The sequence below is a fragment of the Euwallacea similis genome, chromosome 4, assembly GCF_039881205.1.
Source record: "Euwallacea similis isolate ESF13 chromosome 4, ESF131.1, whole genome shotgun sequence".
In the NCBI taxonomy this organism is placed as follows: Eukaryota; Metazoa; Arthropoda; class Insecta; order Coleoptera; family Curculionidae; genus Euwallacea; species Euwallacea similis.
In genome coordinates this window covers 1,076,945-1,094,691 of record NC_089612.1, presented here as the reverse complement: position 1 = coordinate 1,094,691, position 17,747 = coordinate 1,076,945, and the positions used below count along the sequence as shown (strand labels likewise).

Here is a 17,747-nt window from a genome sequence, read left to right as displayed (position 1 = left end):
TTACTCTTGGTTCAGGTTAGTTCGAATACGGGTGAATTAAATTTCAGTCATATGCCACTGAAATTGCATTCCATTCTAAGCAATTTCAATAAGAATTGAGTTACTAGGAAGCTGTTAACGCACCGAAGTATTGACACAGACTGTAGCAAATTATTAACCTCGATGAATTTATAGAAATCTGAGTAGGAGATGCCTAATTGCTGCAAATGGGCCAATCACAGTAATTGGACCGTAATCCTCCTGAATCGCACGGGTTCTGATTATGTAGCTAGTTGACTTTTTTCTTGGGGGTAAGTGCGAAGGACGATCTGAAGACATGGGACCTTCGTGCAAAGTTTGAAGTAATACAAAACTGACCCAAGCTGCCTATGGTGGTCAAAGCCAATTGAAAACTGGATGCTCACACGTTTTACAAAAAAGCGAGTCGAGCAGAGAACCACTCAAAACAGTTCGGCTTAATCCTCATTCAATTTCTTGCATACCCTGCTTTCCCCCACAACGTGTGGAAGTTCGGTAACTAGAGTAGTATTCTCGGTTCTATATTGGTGCTGTACATCTTCATTCGAAATCGTCGCATCCTTCGCTTAAACTGTGCCGTCGTAAAGTGCTAATAGACCCTTGCCCCCGGAGCGCTACCTGGCCGGATTACCCAAGAAATATTGTTTCATTTCGTTTTATATTGCTCCCGGAATCCGGATTGTTTTGTTTTTCTAACGAGAAAGTAGCGGATCAAGGGCGCCCCAGAGGAATCGTTCTAGCGCCTTTTGATTGGTCGCAGCTGATAAACGTTTACTCGAAATCGCCTCTGAGGGCGTTATGGATGGACATTCTTTTTTATTTATTCCATTTCCGAATGGTCGTAAAGCATCTTTATGGGGCTCCTAACTCACGCGAACGACCTTTCGTGTTGATATAACGTCTGTTCACTTTTGGCTACTTTTAAGGCTCTTCCGTATGTAGCTGGGATTTTAATTTGCGAAATTGCGAGCAAACTCAAGCATGTTTCTCGTGAAATATAAATGAACTTGAACCGAGCCACGCGGTCGTATTATGCATGTAGATATTTTCAAAACGGTCCCGAAAAGCCTTTTGTTTATCCCCGATGGTTTGAGGCAATTTTCCAATTTGCATAAATAAACATATACATGCCTATGGCTGCCTAAATTTCCCCTAAATATTATGATAATTTTAATAGTTTCAAAGTTACAGAAGCTTATAGAGTGGATTTGCTCAGTTTTAGCATAAACTTTGGAATTTCTCACTGCGGAGGATAATTTGGGGAATATATTAGCGGGTTCATTTAAATAGAATGGCTTTTAAATGAGGACGAAAGTTTGCCTAATCGTGTCAGTAAACAAGGGAGGATTATGAAGTTTTACATAAAAACAAACTATTCCCCCCTTATTACGCACAATTTTCAAGCCGACCTTTTATGCAAAACAGGCCTAATAATACGTATCTCCAGTAATTTGTTAAAATATTAAATATCCCCACAATTACCAAGCGAATATTAACCGAGCCAAAACATTTAAAATTCAAATGTGCCATTATGGATTCTGTGTGGAGATTTTTCCGAAATTGCTCCAAATTATCCCCTACACGAGTAAGAATTTTTTCATGCAAATTAACGTATTGAATCCCCGTAAAATATTAATCCATCCACCCCCAAACGCGTCATCCCTCATCTCACCGGATACCGACGCAAAACACGTAATTACCGGTCCCCGTAAACATCCCTTTAAACCGGAACTCTTTCCATAATTAATGTCTCTTCAATTTAGAATTTTTCTCCTTGGGTGCCCTGCAGGGACAAATTTCACTCCCAGGTACGTCATTTTGTCCAATTTACATACATCAAACTCCGGAGAAAAGAACATGGGCCTATGGAGAATCCGCGCTATCTACATGCAAATGATATCGGTGCCAGACTCCTCAATCGGGATCATCCAATATTAATGGAGGATTGGATGGAAACGGAGACGTCTTTGCCGGGAATGTCGGTTTTAGGGTTTTTGTCTGCATCTTTTGGGTGATGTTTGAGAAATAGACCCTTCCAGGGGTGTACTTTTCTTTTAGCACTTTAGATCTCTTGGAAAAAAATTAAGTACATTTTCGAGAAATTTAATGAAAAGAGTGTGGTTTGTACCAGATTGGCTTCAGGTGCGCATGTCCAGCTGATTAGAGCAATGTAATGAGTTTTATGTGTGTATCTCAAGTCTGCTGAGAGTGGTGAGCTTAGGGTAGATCTAGTTAACACAGACTAAAATTTTTCTTCAGAAAATTCCAGAACTTGCTATGTATCTTAGATGTGATAAAAGTAGTTTCCTACCTCACTTTTCCAAGGGTCACTTCCAAGGGTCATATAGTATTTAAGTTCATTTCTGACAAACTCAATAATTTAAAGATTCCTATGCATAAAGAATAAATAGAAACTTTGGAATAATTGGAAAAACTGAAAAATCGTCAAAGAGAATTCTTTCCGATAATAGAAAAATCCAAGATGAACCACAAACAGCAATTAGCATACTATTTGAATTGTGCGAGTCTCCCTTAATGGCGTTTGGATTTCGCAAGCAGCTCAACTCTTCCGACGGGCTTATTGATGCAATTTTGTCTGATTTAATGAAAGATGTTCAGTTAATCTCTTAGGACATTCTGGTAGCCATGACGTTACCAAAGGAAAGTGGTCCGTAACCAGAAATATTTCTCGAACGCCAGAAATGAATTGGAGTTGTTATTGACCTTTCAAATTACGTTTTAAGTCAACTAAAGGCGTCATCATCAGGTACAAAGCCCTCTTTCAGAAAGAACTCAAAAGACGAAGATTGAAACAAGCCTATGTCATGAGAGAACATACAGATGTCCCCCAAGATCGACCACTTATCACCCAGTCCTTAGATGAACCACTACCCGAGAAAGAAAACCAAACACAGCTAACAACCAGAAGTTCTTGGCATCTGCAAGGCTGCAAATAATGCAAATAGTTATCGGAAGGCATCTTAATTTAAAGGGCCGTTTTTTAATGAATCTCAGCTCATATTTTTATTATGAGTAATTTGTGAGTAATTTGCGTCTCATTCTACAGTACTTTCAACCAGCCGGGCCAGCAAGCTGCGCCAATTCCGAAGGGGTGAAGTTCAAAATTAAAACTTATCGAGGAAAACAATTTTCGTTCATGAAAAAGGGTGCTTAGTTTACATCGTGCAAGTCTATGGGGCAATATCGATTTTAGTCACACAAAACTTTAGGATCATTTCTCTGGAAAACGTTGGGTCCACACCTGATTTCAATTCAAGACGAAATCCACAAATGCAATTCCTCGTGATCCCACCTGAGAAGTGGGAGCGCTCGTCTTTCAGCTACGGCATAATGAATCGTCGTAGGCGAAAATCTTGGCGCAGCTGACAGGATACCGCCGCAGCTGCAGCTGCCACTCTTCCGCTCACACCTATTTATTATTAAATTTGCAATTTTTGCCAAACTTAATGGAAACTATCGCGAAGAAATAAATTTTCCGGGTTGAAGGGCAAAGATGAATTAATGTGGGATTTCCAGGGAAGTTTTTTGTTGGTGCAGGCCGTCCTGGTCAATGTTCACTTTTGTTAATATCGGAGACACACTGGCCTTAATCGTCGAAAATTATTTCCTTTATAAACAAAGTCGGCCATATTTCGGCCCTTCGTTAGTGGGGTCTGGCTAATTATCCGACGTTTACGGTCCCTTTGTTATTATTATGATTGCCCATTAGGAAATACTAACAGACATTGGATTCATGAAAATTGCCGACAAAATTCGGTTTCCTCCTTCGTCTAGAATCTAAGGATAACACACAAACAACCTTATACCTGTTTATATAGTTTTACAACCATTAAATCATTAAGACATATTTGTTCGGCAAAGTTTACCGACCGAATATTATTTGCTTTTTTATTCTTCTGACGGTTGGAGAGGATATGGAACGGCAGATGTGAAAGGGAAACACTCGGTACTAAACTGAAACTCAAACAAGGCACTTGTACCTTTTATAGCATTTAAGTAGCAAGTCAAATATTTGTCAAGAACCTCCAGTTTCAGTTTATCAAACGGGTACCTAAGGGAAATTGACCCAGTACAATGTACGTGACTCTGCAATGTTTCAAAAGAGGTAAACTCCCTTAAAAGCCCTTTGTGTCGTTTCCCGAATAACTTTTTCGCTATGAAGACGTGACTGACAAAAAGGGCAGACTTAATGACAATGATCAGCCTGAATCTAATAGGACTTTTGTCGTACATGTCGGTGCGTTTGTATTGAGCTCTAAGATGGTCTACATCTACAATTAAAATACGAAGTTGGCAACGTCAGGTCGCTTTGCCCTGGTACTGCCCACTTTTTGTGTGAAGCTCACTCTCGTCTCATTTACAGCCACCCACAGAGAAGCACCGCGAAAATGGTTCTTTGTCTTTTGATCGTTCTCTTGATACGTTTAGCGTTTTTGCAGCTCGCCGACAAAACGATGTGATTTAGACTTTTAGATTTCTGTGCATCAGTTTTCAATCGCAATTTCCTATTGATGACTTTTTTAGCTGCAGCTGCAAGAGAACGGTGCTCAGCAGGCGCGAAATTTGATGATGAATGGACAGAAATGCAGGACCAAGTACTCCAACGTGATTTTTGGACTCAAGAAGGTACAAAAGGACAGGTGCCTATTATTCTCACATGGAATAACAGAATCGCACAGAATGCAGTTTTACTCAGAGGTTCGTTCCAACATTTCCTGGTGACATGCTGTTCTACTGCGTCACGGTTTCTTCATCAATCAAGCTTCAAGCTTTCCTGTTTGAATACAATTTACTGATTCAAAAACTAGTTGATGCAGAGGGTTTATTTAGACAGCTACACATTTTTTAATTAGCCTTTTTGTATGGTTTTTTCAGCGACCCTTTGAATATCTTAAATGCATCTCCTTTGAGCCACTGCTTTCGTATCAATCAAACTGCAAATTTTACTGCCTAGATACAATACTTAAGAGATTACTTAGTGTTAAATTCATTGGCGCAGATAATTAATTTGAGCTAATTCCATTTTGAAAAAAAAAATTCACTAATTTTCTGTTTCTATTTATATGTCGAGTATGATAATGTATTACGCCACTATATCTTTACCTATTCAACTGCAAATTAAGCAGTTTATATAAACTAATTGAAGTATTACTGAGGCTAAAGTTCGTTAGTGGAAAAGGTCTATTTGGGAAACTTTAATTTCTCACAATTTTTTTATTTTAATATGTTTTGTAGAGCGCCTTTTTCTTGCCATCAAATGTGGTTCTATTACATCTCTGATTTCTCTTTATTTAAGCTGCAAACTTTACTGGTTGCACATAATACACGAAGGATTTTTGGCTGCGAAAATGATCCGTACAGAGGATTTATTTAAGGAGTTAAATCATTTTAATTTAACGTTTTAAGGGGGGTATTTCGGTGTCCTTTCTAACAGATTTCTTAAATGGGCTCACACTATGCCACTGTTTCCTAGCCAATTAAACTGCAAATTTTACTGTCCACATCTGACACTCGAGGAACTACTTAGTTCGAGATTCATGAATGTAGATGGTTAATTTGGATAGATGCAATTTTTTGAATTATTTCTTAGAAATTCCCGTTTTTTGTTTGGTCTAGTTTTGGGTCCGACTATGTCACTGATTCTTTACCAATTAAGTTGCAAATTTCACTGTGTCGTACAACGTAATAATAAATATTTTAATATTTAAGTCAGACATTGTTATGAACAAACTAAGCCAAATATGTGACCCTACATGGCGTGATGTACAGGGTGCTCCGCGTAAGATGGTCCACTACCTTATCTCAAAAACCCTAAGGTTTAGAAAATAAAGTTTAATATACAATTATTGAATTTTTATTTTTAATATTTTCCAACTTACAGAGTGGTCCAGAAAACCGCGGCGGGACATAAATATATTTTCTTTAACGAAATACCCTATACTCTGTTACGGATACTAATTCTGTTTGTAATTATAAGTGTTTTTTGTTATTACAGCATATAAAAAAATTTTTGCAGTTTTTATGTTAATTAAATTTCAAATAAGGATCGAAAGAAAAATTAACTTTTTAAAATTTTCAATAAATTCACATAGGATTAATTGATTCGTTTGAAAACTTGTTCAGTTAAAAATGTCGTTCGACTAGAGTACACGAAGTTAGTCCCAGAAGTAACCGACCTAATACTTAAAGAAACAAAAATTGGGAAATATTACATTATTTCTCAACATAATCTCCTTTGAGATTAACACACTTTTCCCAGCTATGTTTTATCGCTTCTATACCCTGTTTATAGTGAGAAACTTCGAATGTTTCAAAATAGACATCAACCTCGGATTCCACCTCTTAATTATTGACAAATTTCTTCCCACTGAGCCATTTTTTCAAGTTTGGAAATAGAAAATAATCGGAGGGGGCTAAATCTGGCGAATAGAGTGGGTGAGGAAAAAGTTCGAAACCAAGTTGATTGATTTTGGCCATCACGATAACTGAAGTGTGGATTGGTGCGTTGTCTTGTTGAAATAAGACTTTCTTTTTCGCCAAATGCGGTCGCTTTTTCCTAATTTCTTTGCTCAAACGCTGCAATAAATTTATATAATATTCTCCATTTATTGGTTTTCCTTTAAGGAGATAGTCAATAAAAATTATCCCACGTGTATCTAAAAAAACTGACGCCATCAGCTTTCCTACAGATAAAACGGTTTTCGCCTTCTTCGAAACGAATTCTCCCCTTTGAGTCCATTGTTTTGATTACTTTTTCGTCTCAGGTGTGAAATGATGGAGCCACGTTTCATCCATGGTTATGAATCGACGCAAAAACTTAGCTTTATTGCTGTGAAATTTTACCAAACATTTCCTTGAAACATCCTCACAGCGCTATTTTTCTTCTATTGTGAGTAATTATGACATCTATCTAGCACACAACTCTTTCATATCCAATTTTTCAGTCAAAATGCGATGTACAGTACTTTTTGAAATGACTGTCATGTTTGCCAACTCGTGCAATTTTAGCCGACGGTCTTCAAGTACAGTTTTGGAAATTTTTACCATAATTTCTGGAATGGTTACTTCATTAGGTCGATCATTGCGGAGTTTGCCTTAATAGCTTGTACTATTGCGTTTAAACTCTGCCACCCAATATTTTATAATTGGTAATGAAAAACTAAATTCCCCCAGAATATTATCTAACTCCGCTTTGATGTTGGATGCATTAAGACTTTTCAAATGAAAATATCGAATCACGTATCGATAACCAATTTTTTTCCATGTTCACAAAATTTCTAAAAGCGTTCACTAAAAACAGCTTCAAAACAAACATAAATCAAGATGGCATCCTCAAATGTATACATAAACTTCTTAAAGTGAGGTCTTTGTAATATCGGCAAATTTTTAACAAAAAAATCGCTATCTATATGTCAGTTCGGATACTTCTGGGACTATCCTCATATTTTTAATTTTCGAGAAATTGTGTACAGAGTATGAAAAAAATGATCTAAACTTTTCGCATTTCAAGTGCCTCAAACTCGATTTTTTAAATAGGATATCCTGTATTTTTTCTTAATATGAATTCTTTGAATTCACTTTCTAACGATATATACATACACATACATTATATATTTAAACTAATGAGTTCTTACATACTCATCTTATTAAGCGGTATTAAGGTCGACGAGGAAACTAGGGGAAATATATATCACATGTATAGCAAATAGAGGTAGCTATGTGGAAAATTTGTGATAATAAGCTTTAATTTTACTTTAGAATAATTTCTATACGTTAGAGTTCTATAATTGTAACTTAATTTAATGATACATATGTAAGTAGCAATTTAAATAGAAAAATGATGATTAATAATATTAATCAGCTAAGCATGTGAGATGTCTTCAGTTTAGATATACATATACTATATATCATCTGAAAGTAAATTAAAAGAAGAGTTCATTTTCAAAGAAAATACGTGTTGACCCACTTAAAAAAGTGGAGTTTGAGGCATTTGAAGTGAGAAAGTTTTAATGTTTTTTACACTCTGTATAAAATTTCTCGGAAATTAAAAATATTCTTTAACAGAATGATTCTTTGTTTTTAACCGGACAAGTTTTGAAAGATTCAATTAATACTGTGTAAATTTATTGAAGATTTTAAAAAGCTAATTTTTCTTCAATCTTGACTTTAAATTGAACTAACTCAAAACCTGCTAAAAAAATTTCATATTTTGTAAGAACAAAAAATACTTATAGTTACTAGCAGAATTAGTGTCCATAAGAAAATATAGAGTATTCGATTTAAAAAAATGTATTTATGTCACGCCCCAGTTTCCTGGACCAGCCTATAACTTCTAAATATTAAAAAATAATAAAAATTCATGAAAAACTGAATAAGTTATATATTAAACTTTTTTCTAAACCTTACGGTTTTTGAGGTAAGGCAGTGGACGTGGTGCGCGGACCACCCTGTGCATAGCTGTCGCAATTTTTATGGCATTTTTAATCATTTGCTTTTGTTATTTGGGATACGATATCCCATTATCCTTCAAGGCAATTCTCCACCAAGACATCTTCAATATCACTCAATAAAACTTGTTTTTAAATAAATGTAAGTGATCCTCCTATAACTTCAAAATGATAAATAATGCAATAAGTTTGAGCTTGTTGAGGTTAATGCCACAATTTTCCGATGTACTTCCTACTTATCATACTCCCAGTTGCATCTCCCTTTCGCAACACGAATTTGCATAAATAATAATTAGTCCTGTCTGGATGTTATGAATGTTTAAATAAATGATTATCAGAAGCCCGCCCCCGAATGTCGACGGATTGCGACCAGGCCAGACCCGTCACAGATATAATGAAAAATGCACTCGTCGTGACATCCTGTAATTACCAGCGTTGCGTGTTCGTCCAAATTGTTTTCTCTTTTTCGGGCATTATGCGGCAGAATTTATTATTTATTAAAATCAGACCTGTGGTTTGGGCATTTCTGAACCACAATTCTGGCCAACCCTCAATACACCTCAATGCGCGAACTTAAACTCTCAACTGCAAGTCGAAAATATCTGAAAGAGGACTTTTTACAAGGCTGCCATTAGTATTTTCCTCTCACGTCTAAAAAGTCCGAAACTTAAAGCCACATAAAACAATCTGCTGGTAAATGGAACATTATAGAAGTAAAAAGTTTGACAATGGACATTCTCCGGATCGTTCGCTACCTTAAATGAGGGCAAAAACATGTAATAACGAAATCTGTCGTATCTTCATCCATTTCTTGTCAGTGGCGGAGCACGATCTTAAAGTAAGATTGCACGCAAAATGTCCAATATTATAAAACAGCCATCAGGACTGCTTGTACTTTATCATGATGGTTCATCTCAGCGCGAATTCGGCGATAAGTGCCTTTAACATCCGGGTGTAGGTAGGGATGGGGAGGCTCCTCCGCCTCTGTGTATATTTATTTCTTACTGAAATTGTGAAAAACAACCGGCAAAGGGTGATTTATTTCCGATAGAAGTAATTCGTATTTTGCAGCTGATGCAAAAACTAGATCGGGTCAAAAAGGCCCTATACATTGCCTGCTGTCACGTTGATAGATTGTTGCTCCTGGGCGATCAACTTGTATTATGTATCTGAGAAAACTGAATTTATTCGATATGGAAAAAGCGCAAAATGGACGGAACAATGGAGAAAAGAGAGCGATTGAAATATGCGTTGGGAAGATCATCCGATAGAAACTTCTGCCTCTATAACACAAATGTCCCTGTAACAAGACCCTTAATTAAACGAATCGATATTGCGATTAAAATTGGATGCTTCCGCACATTTTTACAAAAGTAACAACATTTCGTGGCGATTTGCAACAGTAACATTCACACACATATGCAATCCACAATTATCTCCATAACGGGGTAAATAAATTATTTTTGCACAAACGAATACGAGGTGATGTCGATGTTGATGCAAAAATTGTAGATAATTTCTATAAAAGCGAGAACATTTTGTAGCCATGTGCTACCGTGCCCCGTTTTGCAGAGTTCGATGCTTCGCAATTTTCTACAAGCAAAACTTACATAAATCCGTCCTTAGACAAAGGAAAACGAGGCGAAGTTGGATATGAACATTAGGGGATGATCTGGCACGTCTCTACAAAAGTGAAAATATTTTGTAGAGATGTGGAATAGTATCCAGACTTCCACAATTACATAATCTACAATTTTCTTCACAACGGGCCGAACAAATTTGTTCTTCTCAAAGGAAAACGTGCTGATGTGGGGTTGATAACAAAATTCCATGTGATTTCCATAAAAGTCAGAATATTTTGTAGACAGGCCCTACAGTATGCAGATTTGCACAGTTCTTTACTCTACAATTTTCTCCATAAAGCTTCCATGTTCGTTCTAAGCCCAAGGGGAAGCGATGATGTTAAAGCGATACCGAAAAGTCTTTTTTCAACGCAGTACATTTCCCTTGATATCCAATCTTAGTTTGTTATCCAGCAATCTCTTTGAGAGTAATGATGGCGACTTGTACAGCAATATTCAAGATGCATTTCATCTAGGATATCTAGAATCTCAGTGCTCCTGGGGTGCGCGTTCCTTGGCATCTGGTGCTCTTTCAGCCCCATAAACGAATATTTTAGTAGATAAAATAAAGCTTGCATAATTTTTAAAGCCATCCAATTCAATATCGCTTCGGATTCTCAGAGTTGTACTTTTATTTCCATTAACTAACACAGGTATCCAGGAGTTATTTGCAAAGTTTCCGAGAAGAAAGATTAAAGGCAAAGCTTTGTGTTTAGCTTTTTAAATGTAAATTAGGCTTATCCAGCCAGAAACGGGACGGCATATTAAAGAATCATAAAAACTCCTTCTAGATCCAGCATTTGATTCCGATGCAGGCCGCGGAGCTAAAAATTAACATTTTATATTAAAGGTGGGTGTAATGGATTTTTTCCTAAAGTGTCTTTTAAACTGAACCGAGTAATGAATAATTCAGAAGTACGAAACTTTTCCCTTTTTGTGTCGCTGCTGCTCAGACTTATTTGTCTTTTGTAAATGGAATAATTTTAAAAAAGGAGACAGGGTAGTAATTACCTTTGTAGGAATAATTGCATGACTCCTCGGATTATCGTTATAATCCCGGGCAGATAATTAAAGGCAATTAATTATAACTTTGCGAACGAGATTCTTTCATGCGCTTTGGGCTCCTTATAGAGGTGTCTAGAGCTTCACGAATATCACAATGTGGGTGAGTGATGGTTCTCATAAGGGATAAAGAGAATCCCTGTTGTGAATTTTCGTTGTTTTTCAGGTCCTCCTTCATTGGCCTTACCATTTCACTTTGTTTAAGTGTTTTTGTTTTTTGTCACATTTATAAGGCTCCACGCTGATGGTGTACGCTTTTCTCAGACAAATGCCCTCTTATTGCCCCGTATTTTTACCTAACCCTGACAGCACTCCTTTTTTGCAACGCTGGAATTTCACGAAACAAAAAAGGACCTCGCAGTTTGTTTCTAGATTGGGCAACGAATTGGGGTTGTTACGTTTTCGGTGGAACATTGAAGAAAATACTCCCGCCCAATTAAAATATGTGACTTGTCCGGCCCGGGACAAGCTCGAGTTTAATCCCTATAGTCATGCGGTACCAAAAGCAGTGCGTAAACTACTAATCAAATTCAAAGCAAAAGACTTAATCCAGCTATCGACCTCAACGGACCAGCCGTCTTCCTCTGCATTAAGAGAAAGAAAAAACGTCTTAAAGATTGTTTAAGTGGTTGGAAATGTGACAGCTGAAGACATTTATCCGCTTTTAAATATTTTTATTGGTGACACTCTTTCGGGGTAAAATGACGGATGAAGGGACGGATACACCGTTATTGCATTAGGGTAATTAAGGCGATTATTATTAATATTTATAAAAAATATATGATAATTAGCGTAATTATGTATTCATACGCTTAAGGGTATCGTCTTGTTAATGCAGACAAATTACTTCCGCGCCTGACAACTGAGTTATCCAAAGCTGCAGGCATTTGCAACTGAAGACATTAATCTAGATGATGGAAGAATGGAATTGCTTTATCAACAGTGCTATATCAAGCAGTATCATGTATTATTTAAAATCACTATCATTCACATTCCGATCGGTCAAATCTTCATATGAATATTTCGGAAATTTCAGCCCAAACATAATTTGCGATATCATAGAGTTTCCTGTGCAGATTTTGAAATTTTCATGATAACGTTCATTAGTATTCCTAGAGCTTCAGAACTAATTCCAGCTGCACTAAAAAATTATTTTAAAATTCAACATAACAGTTATTTTCTATATTATGATCTGAAAGGGAATAAAGACGACCGTATGAAGGCATAGTATCGAATAGAAATATTTAAAGTTTACAATAGCGTATTTCATTAGGAGTCTAGAAAGTGGCATGTTACATTGCACGCGCGACGAATTCTCATGTAAGGGAAGCTGAACATGGAAAGCCATGCAAACACGAGAAAATGCATTTCAGGACATGAAATAAACGATATTTTCAGTTTTTAAACTTGAATTAGAATACTGGTCCGGAAAATAATATTTTTCCTCGAGAAATTTCTGTCGCTTCTTACATCCCCTCAAAACCCCGTCAGTTCTCAGCCTCAGTATGATTTAAGGAGTGACAGGGTTGAACAAAATCAGATTTTAAGAAAATTACATTGAGCTGAAGAATCGAATTCTAAATATTTTGGCTTAATATGTAGAGAAGTTTATTATAAATTTGTAAAGAAATCCTGAAGCATTCTCTACAAATTGAGGCAATTTTATCATGAACTGAGGAATAAGACGTTTGAACTAATTCCAGATAGCAAGGAAAACAATCGATTATTAAAAATTCTTAGTCGGTTTGTAACTCAAAGATTCTATAAATTCTTTTTCTATTGGTAAATAAAATTTTCCATTGGGAATTAAGGGAATTAAAAAAAAATTAAATAAACGAACAATCCTTAGAGTTATAGAACATATTTACAACAAGAGACATAAAGGCCCGAGTATAGTTTTGAAACCTAAAAATTGCCGTATATCTGTTTTTTTTCACCCTAGATGGACATTTTTATACCTCACCATGGCCTCAAACACTTGAAATCAGAAATTAAAAGCTACTTAATAATTATATGATTTCAGTTGAGAAAACGGTAATAACTTGTTGTTTGACCTTGGTTTGACATTGTCTTTCTTTAAATTTTAATGAAATTGAGGTACGTAAATCTTCGAAATTTACAAATTTCTAAAAATGTTTTACAGATTATTTAGAATTCCCAATGGAAAGATTTATTTATCAATAAAAAAATAATTTATAGAATTTTTAAGTTGTAAAATGAGCCGAAATTTTTAGAATCTAACTCCTCGGTTCAGCATGTTTTTCTTCCTACGTCGAATTAATTTAAGCATGTCACTCTGCAAATCGTGATAAAATTAACTCAATTTCTAAAGAATTCTTCAAGATTTCTCTAGAAACTTGTAAGGAACTTTTCTACGTATTAAATCAAAACGCTTTAAAATCCGATAACTCAATTCAATATAGTGTTTTGGATATGATTCAACCCTCCTCACATCACACTAAAACTGGGTTCAGAAGTGACAAGGTTTGCAGAGATAACCGAGATCACATGAGACGTAAGCAGTAACAGGTATTTCCCCAGTTTTACACAATTTAAATATTCATGTATCATACATTTTAGTTTGCCGTTTATTTTCATTTTTCCACTCTAGTTTAAGGTTCGGTGATAGATTTGTCACCGAAACGCTAACAAAGGTGTTCATTTGAACACTTAGTAAACGGTGAATGTTATTCTCACAATCGATTAGATTTAACTGAGAATATTATGTAATTCCATCGCCACAAGAGTCCCACTGGTGTATGAGACGTTATTCATAAAAAAAAATTAAATAAAGAATTTACAAACTTTATTGGGCATCAAAACCAGAAAATTTCTCCAGGGATAATATATTTTCATTCCATTATCTATGACAAAACATTTCCGACACAAGAGGAACTTGACTCTTTCCCAAGAGAAACTTGTTTTAAAAAAAATTTATTGAAAATGAGAAAAAAAGGGATTCCTGCCAATTTAAAAACCACTTTCAACCCTTAAAAACTCACCCCTTCCGCCATCATTTCCCCAACATGTCCTCTATTATGTAAACCTATATAGTAATAGGCGACGTCAAGCCTCTTCCGGTTCGTACCTCCCAAGAATGCTAATTTCGAAAACCACAAAAGAACCACCGCTCGGCTTGGAAACACCCCTTAACGTGTCCGATGCACACATATTCTTTTACAACCCCCTTAAAAAACCGTACGGACTATTCCGAGCGATTCCGAGCTAGCCCGAACATGGATCAACAAGAGAAAACACTCATACAGCGACAAGCACAGTTCAGTTCATGACGGAACGCTGAGCTGTACGGGACCGATAGTTTGAGAAAGCCGGTTTACGATCCTTTGGCCGTTTTACCATACGTGTGTGTATATACGGAATATCTTTTACTATAGTTGAAGCTGTGAGAAAATCATGAGATAGTGCCCAAAAGGATTAAAAGTTTAATTGACAACTGCACATTTGATAAGCGGACCATGTCAAATCGGTGGATCTTGTTAGTGCTTTCGACTCTGTCGATGTGTGGAGCTATTTTTGCAGGTGGAGAACAGGACATTGCTAGCCCTTTAAGGGTGGCGCAATGCCGGGCTACATGTCTGGAAAAGGTAATATTACCCAGTAAAAAAATTTATGGTTTTGTGGTAATAATGTGTATTTCCATATACGAAGGCAAAGGCCTTAAATCAGGCAGTCAAGCGCGTTTATTTGCGTTATCTTGATGCCTATTTTATTAAGCCTAATTAATGTCGTACCTACTCGAGGCCGTACTAGTTATTGGCCTTAATTTGTCCTGATTTTATACTGGGTGTCCAAATAGGTATTATATGGCTAATGATACGGTAGCAACAATGGCATCTTATATATATAATCTTGAATGATTTAAGATGGAGAAAAATGCAACGAAAATTGACATTTAGATAGTCCTGTTGCTTTTCAAATCCGGATGAAAGCGATGTGTTTTGTACAATTTTCTACACGAAGTCCAACTGGAACTAAATCTACCTGTTTTCAAGCTATTTGAAATTGTTTCCAGGTAGTTAAAAATAGTTCATGTTGCCTTTGAATAATACTCTCTCTGGGATTATGTCATAAAGAACTCAATAAAATTTTAAATTCCACAATGAGGGTCACAATTCCTCCATAGAATTCTGGTAGAACTATTCTCACTGTTTTAAGTAATCTTAGATCTTTTGAAACCGGTTTGCATTGCAGAATATCTTGTATGCTGACAACATGGCAAATGTTTATCATAAGTCATCAAAATTACATTTTAGAGATTTTCGCTTATTTTATAATATTCTCAATAGGCTTCTTAATGAATCTACTGAACAAGGCGAATATCTCCTTATTCGTTCATTTTGCTAAAAAAATTGGATCCGTTTTTAAACCCAATATTACTCCTTTTTAATATACCTGCTTAATATAACATATTTTCAAAATATATTGAAATTGGCGAGTGTTTTGTTAGTGGGCATTTTGTCATATTTTGCGAACCAATTTAAAGCTGCAATTTCGTTGCTTTATATGTAGAATGAAGGACATATTGTTTTCAAGCAGGTTTTACAAAGTCTACTTAATCTGGCGAATATTTCGTTAGTGGATTTTCAGTTTATAGTGCTAACAGAATGAAAACCGGAGTTTCGGTTTTATAATTGAAATACTTTTCCATTTTTTGCTCTAGCAAGGAGAAAAGTTACTACAATATTCTCAATTTACCTTACAAATCGTCAAAATGTGTTGAAATTGGCGAATGTTTATTACCTTGTGTTGCGAATTTGGAGTTCACACTCTTTTCTTAATTAAAAACCCTGAATCATTGGTTACATGTAAAAATTAAACTTCTATTTTCAAGCTTGATTGTCCCTTTGGTCTTGTTAATTGTTCGTATTCGGTTGCGAAATCAAATTTACTGAAAGACACGTATTTGAGTAATAAAATTATTGTCGAAGTCAGAATAATTATTAAAGAATTCTCATAATAAATTATTGTTTTCAGATATTAAAATATACTATTCAGCATATGCATTTTTTAATCAATGACACCATTTAAATCTGGTACATCCTGCATGAGCAGTTTTATTAAAGAATAATTTTATTGTTGAGAGTGATCACACCAGAGCAAGTAAAAGCTTCAAGCTAAAACTTACTGTTCTTAATGCATGTTCCAAATTTACTGAAAATGACAAATTGCATCTTTACACGTTGCAAATGTATGTCTTGACCGTTGAAAATAAATAATAATAATAATAGGGAAGAGAGATTTTTTTTAGAAAATTTGGTAGAGCACATGAATCTAGGCTACTCTAAGTGACACATTTCCACCAAGGTTTCGATGGTAGGCATTTTCACCAATGGATTTTCGTTATATGACTTGAAGTAAGTAATAGCTTTGAAGCTAAAATTTACTTGTTTTTGCTATAATTTTCAAGATATCCTAAATCCACTACAAATCTATTGATGGTTGAGACATGTTAAAAAATTAAGAAGAAAAATAATTTACTGGAAATGGCAAATGTTTTAGTCATAGGGGTTTCATACCAATAAGGCTCTTGAGAGAGGAGAAATAACGATTTTTACAATATAACTATTTATCCTTATTGGTGTGTTTTCAAAAATATACAAATGTACTGAAAATAGCGAATGTTTCGTTATTAAGCACTTGTTACTAATCGGCAGCTGATTCATTTACCAATTTCGCCCCATTTGCAAATTCAGTTCTAGATCTAAATTTGAAGCAGTTACAAACGATCTAGGAAAAACTCCATTCAGATGCTTCTCAGAACAGAACCTTCTCAAGCGCCCTCATTTCCGACGTTTCAACAATGAGGCCGCCGATTCATCGGCGTAAACATCACAATAATTGCCTTCCTGATTTTCATTAGCTTCAAGTTTTATGAGCTGTCAAATCATGACTAATTTGCTTCCCAAAGAGTTGTGTTCATAGCATACGATCCATCAAAGTCGGGCCAAAAGGAACGTGAACATCTACTTTGCTTGTCCGATGCTAAATTGAAAGATCAGAAGAGGGTAAATTAAAATTTTACCGCCCTTATTGAAAATGTGTGGTAATGATGGGTGGTTTTGAACGGGTACTCACTTAGATTAAACCGTTATTAAAAAGGCATTTCTTTGGTTTCTCCTTGCATTGTTCGCGATTGTTCACGGTTGTTCTAGTTGGTTGATTATCTTCATTAAAATGAACGAAAATCCAACACGCATCTGCGGGAAAGAAGTTGGTTTGCGTCGACCACAAGCCAAGCGCCCCCAACGAGGTTTCGTCGTTGACAGATCACGTTGAAACCGAGCTTTATTAACGAATTCTGACAAGTCACCTCTGGCGGGCATATCACAAAGGTCCCCTCAAAGAACTACCTTGAAAAGCAAATTAGGCAAGTCATGGAGTGTAAACTTTAGCCGGGCAAAAAAAGCTCCGGGCCAGTTTTATATTTCAATTTGTTTGATTTTGATACGTTCCCGGTCAGTTTTCTTGAAAAATTGAGTCGTTTTTTGTGGATGAATTATTAATGCTTTCATTCTCGAAGAGTCATTACATCGGTCACATTTAAAAACATTCAGAA

The 17,747-nt window shown here is 35.9% G+C and overlaps 2 protein-coding genes across 2 annotated transcripts in view; one reads left to right on the top strand and one right to left on the bottom strand.

Annotated features, from left to right (window-relative positions):
• The window catches only part of LOC136408628 (probable phosphoserine aminotransferase), a 31,331-nt gene extending 16,884 nt beyond the window's left edge, over positions 1 to 14,447 (bottom strand). Inside the window, exon 1 of the mRNA XM_066389729.1 lies at positions 14,173 to 14,447. Coding sequence (XP_066245826.1) covers positions 14,173 to 14,187 — 15 coding nt within the window. The 5' untranslated portion in view covers positions 14,188 to 14,447. The remainder of the gene's footprint in view (positions 1 to 14,172) is intronic.
• Positions 14,448 to 14,459: 12 nt separating this feature from the next.
• The window catches only part of LOC136408622 (uncharacterized), a 46,733-nt gene continuing 43,445 nt past the window's right edge, over positions 14,460 to 17,747 (top strand). Inside the window, exon 1 of the mRNA XM_066389720.1 lies at positions 14,460 to 14,775. Coding sequence (XP_066245817.1) covers positions 14,647 to 14,775 — 129 coding nt within the window. The 5' untranslated portion in view covers positions 14,460 to 14,646. The remainder of the gene's footprint in view (positions 14,776 to 17,747) is intronic.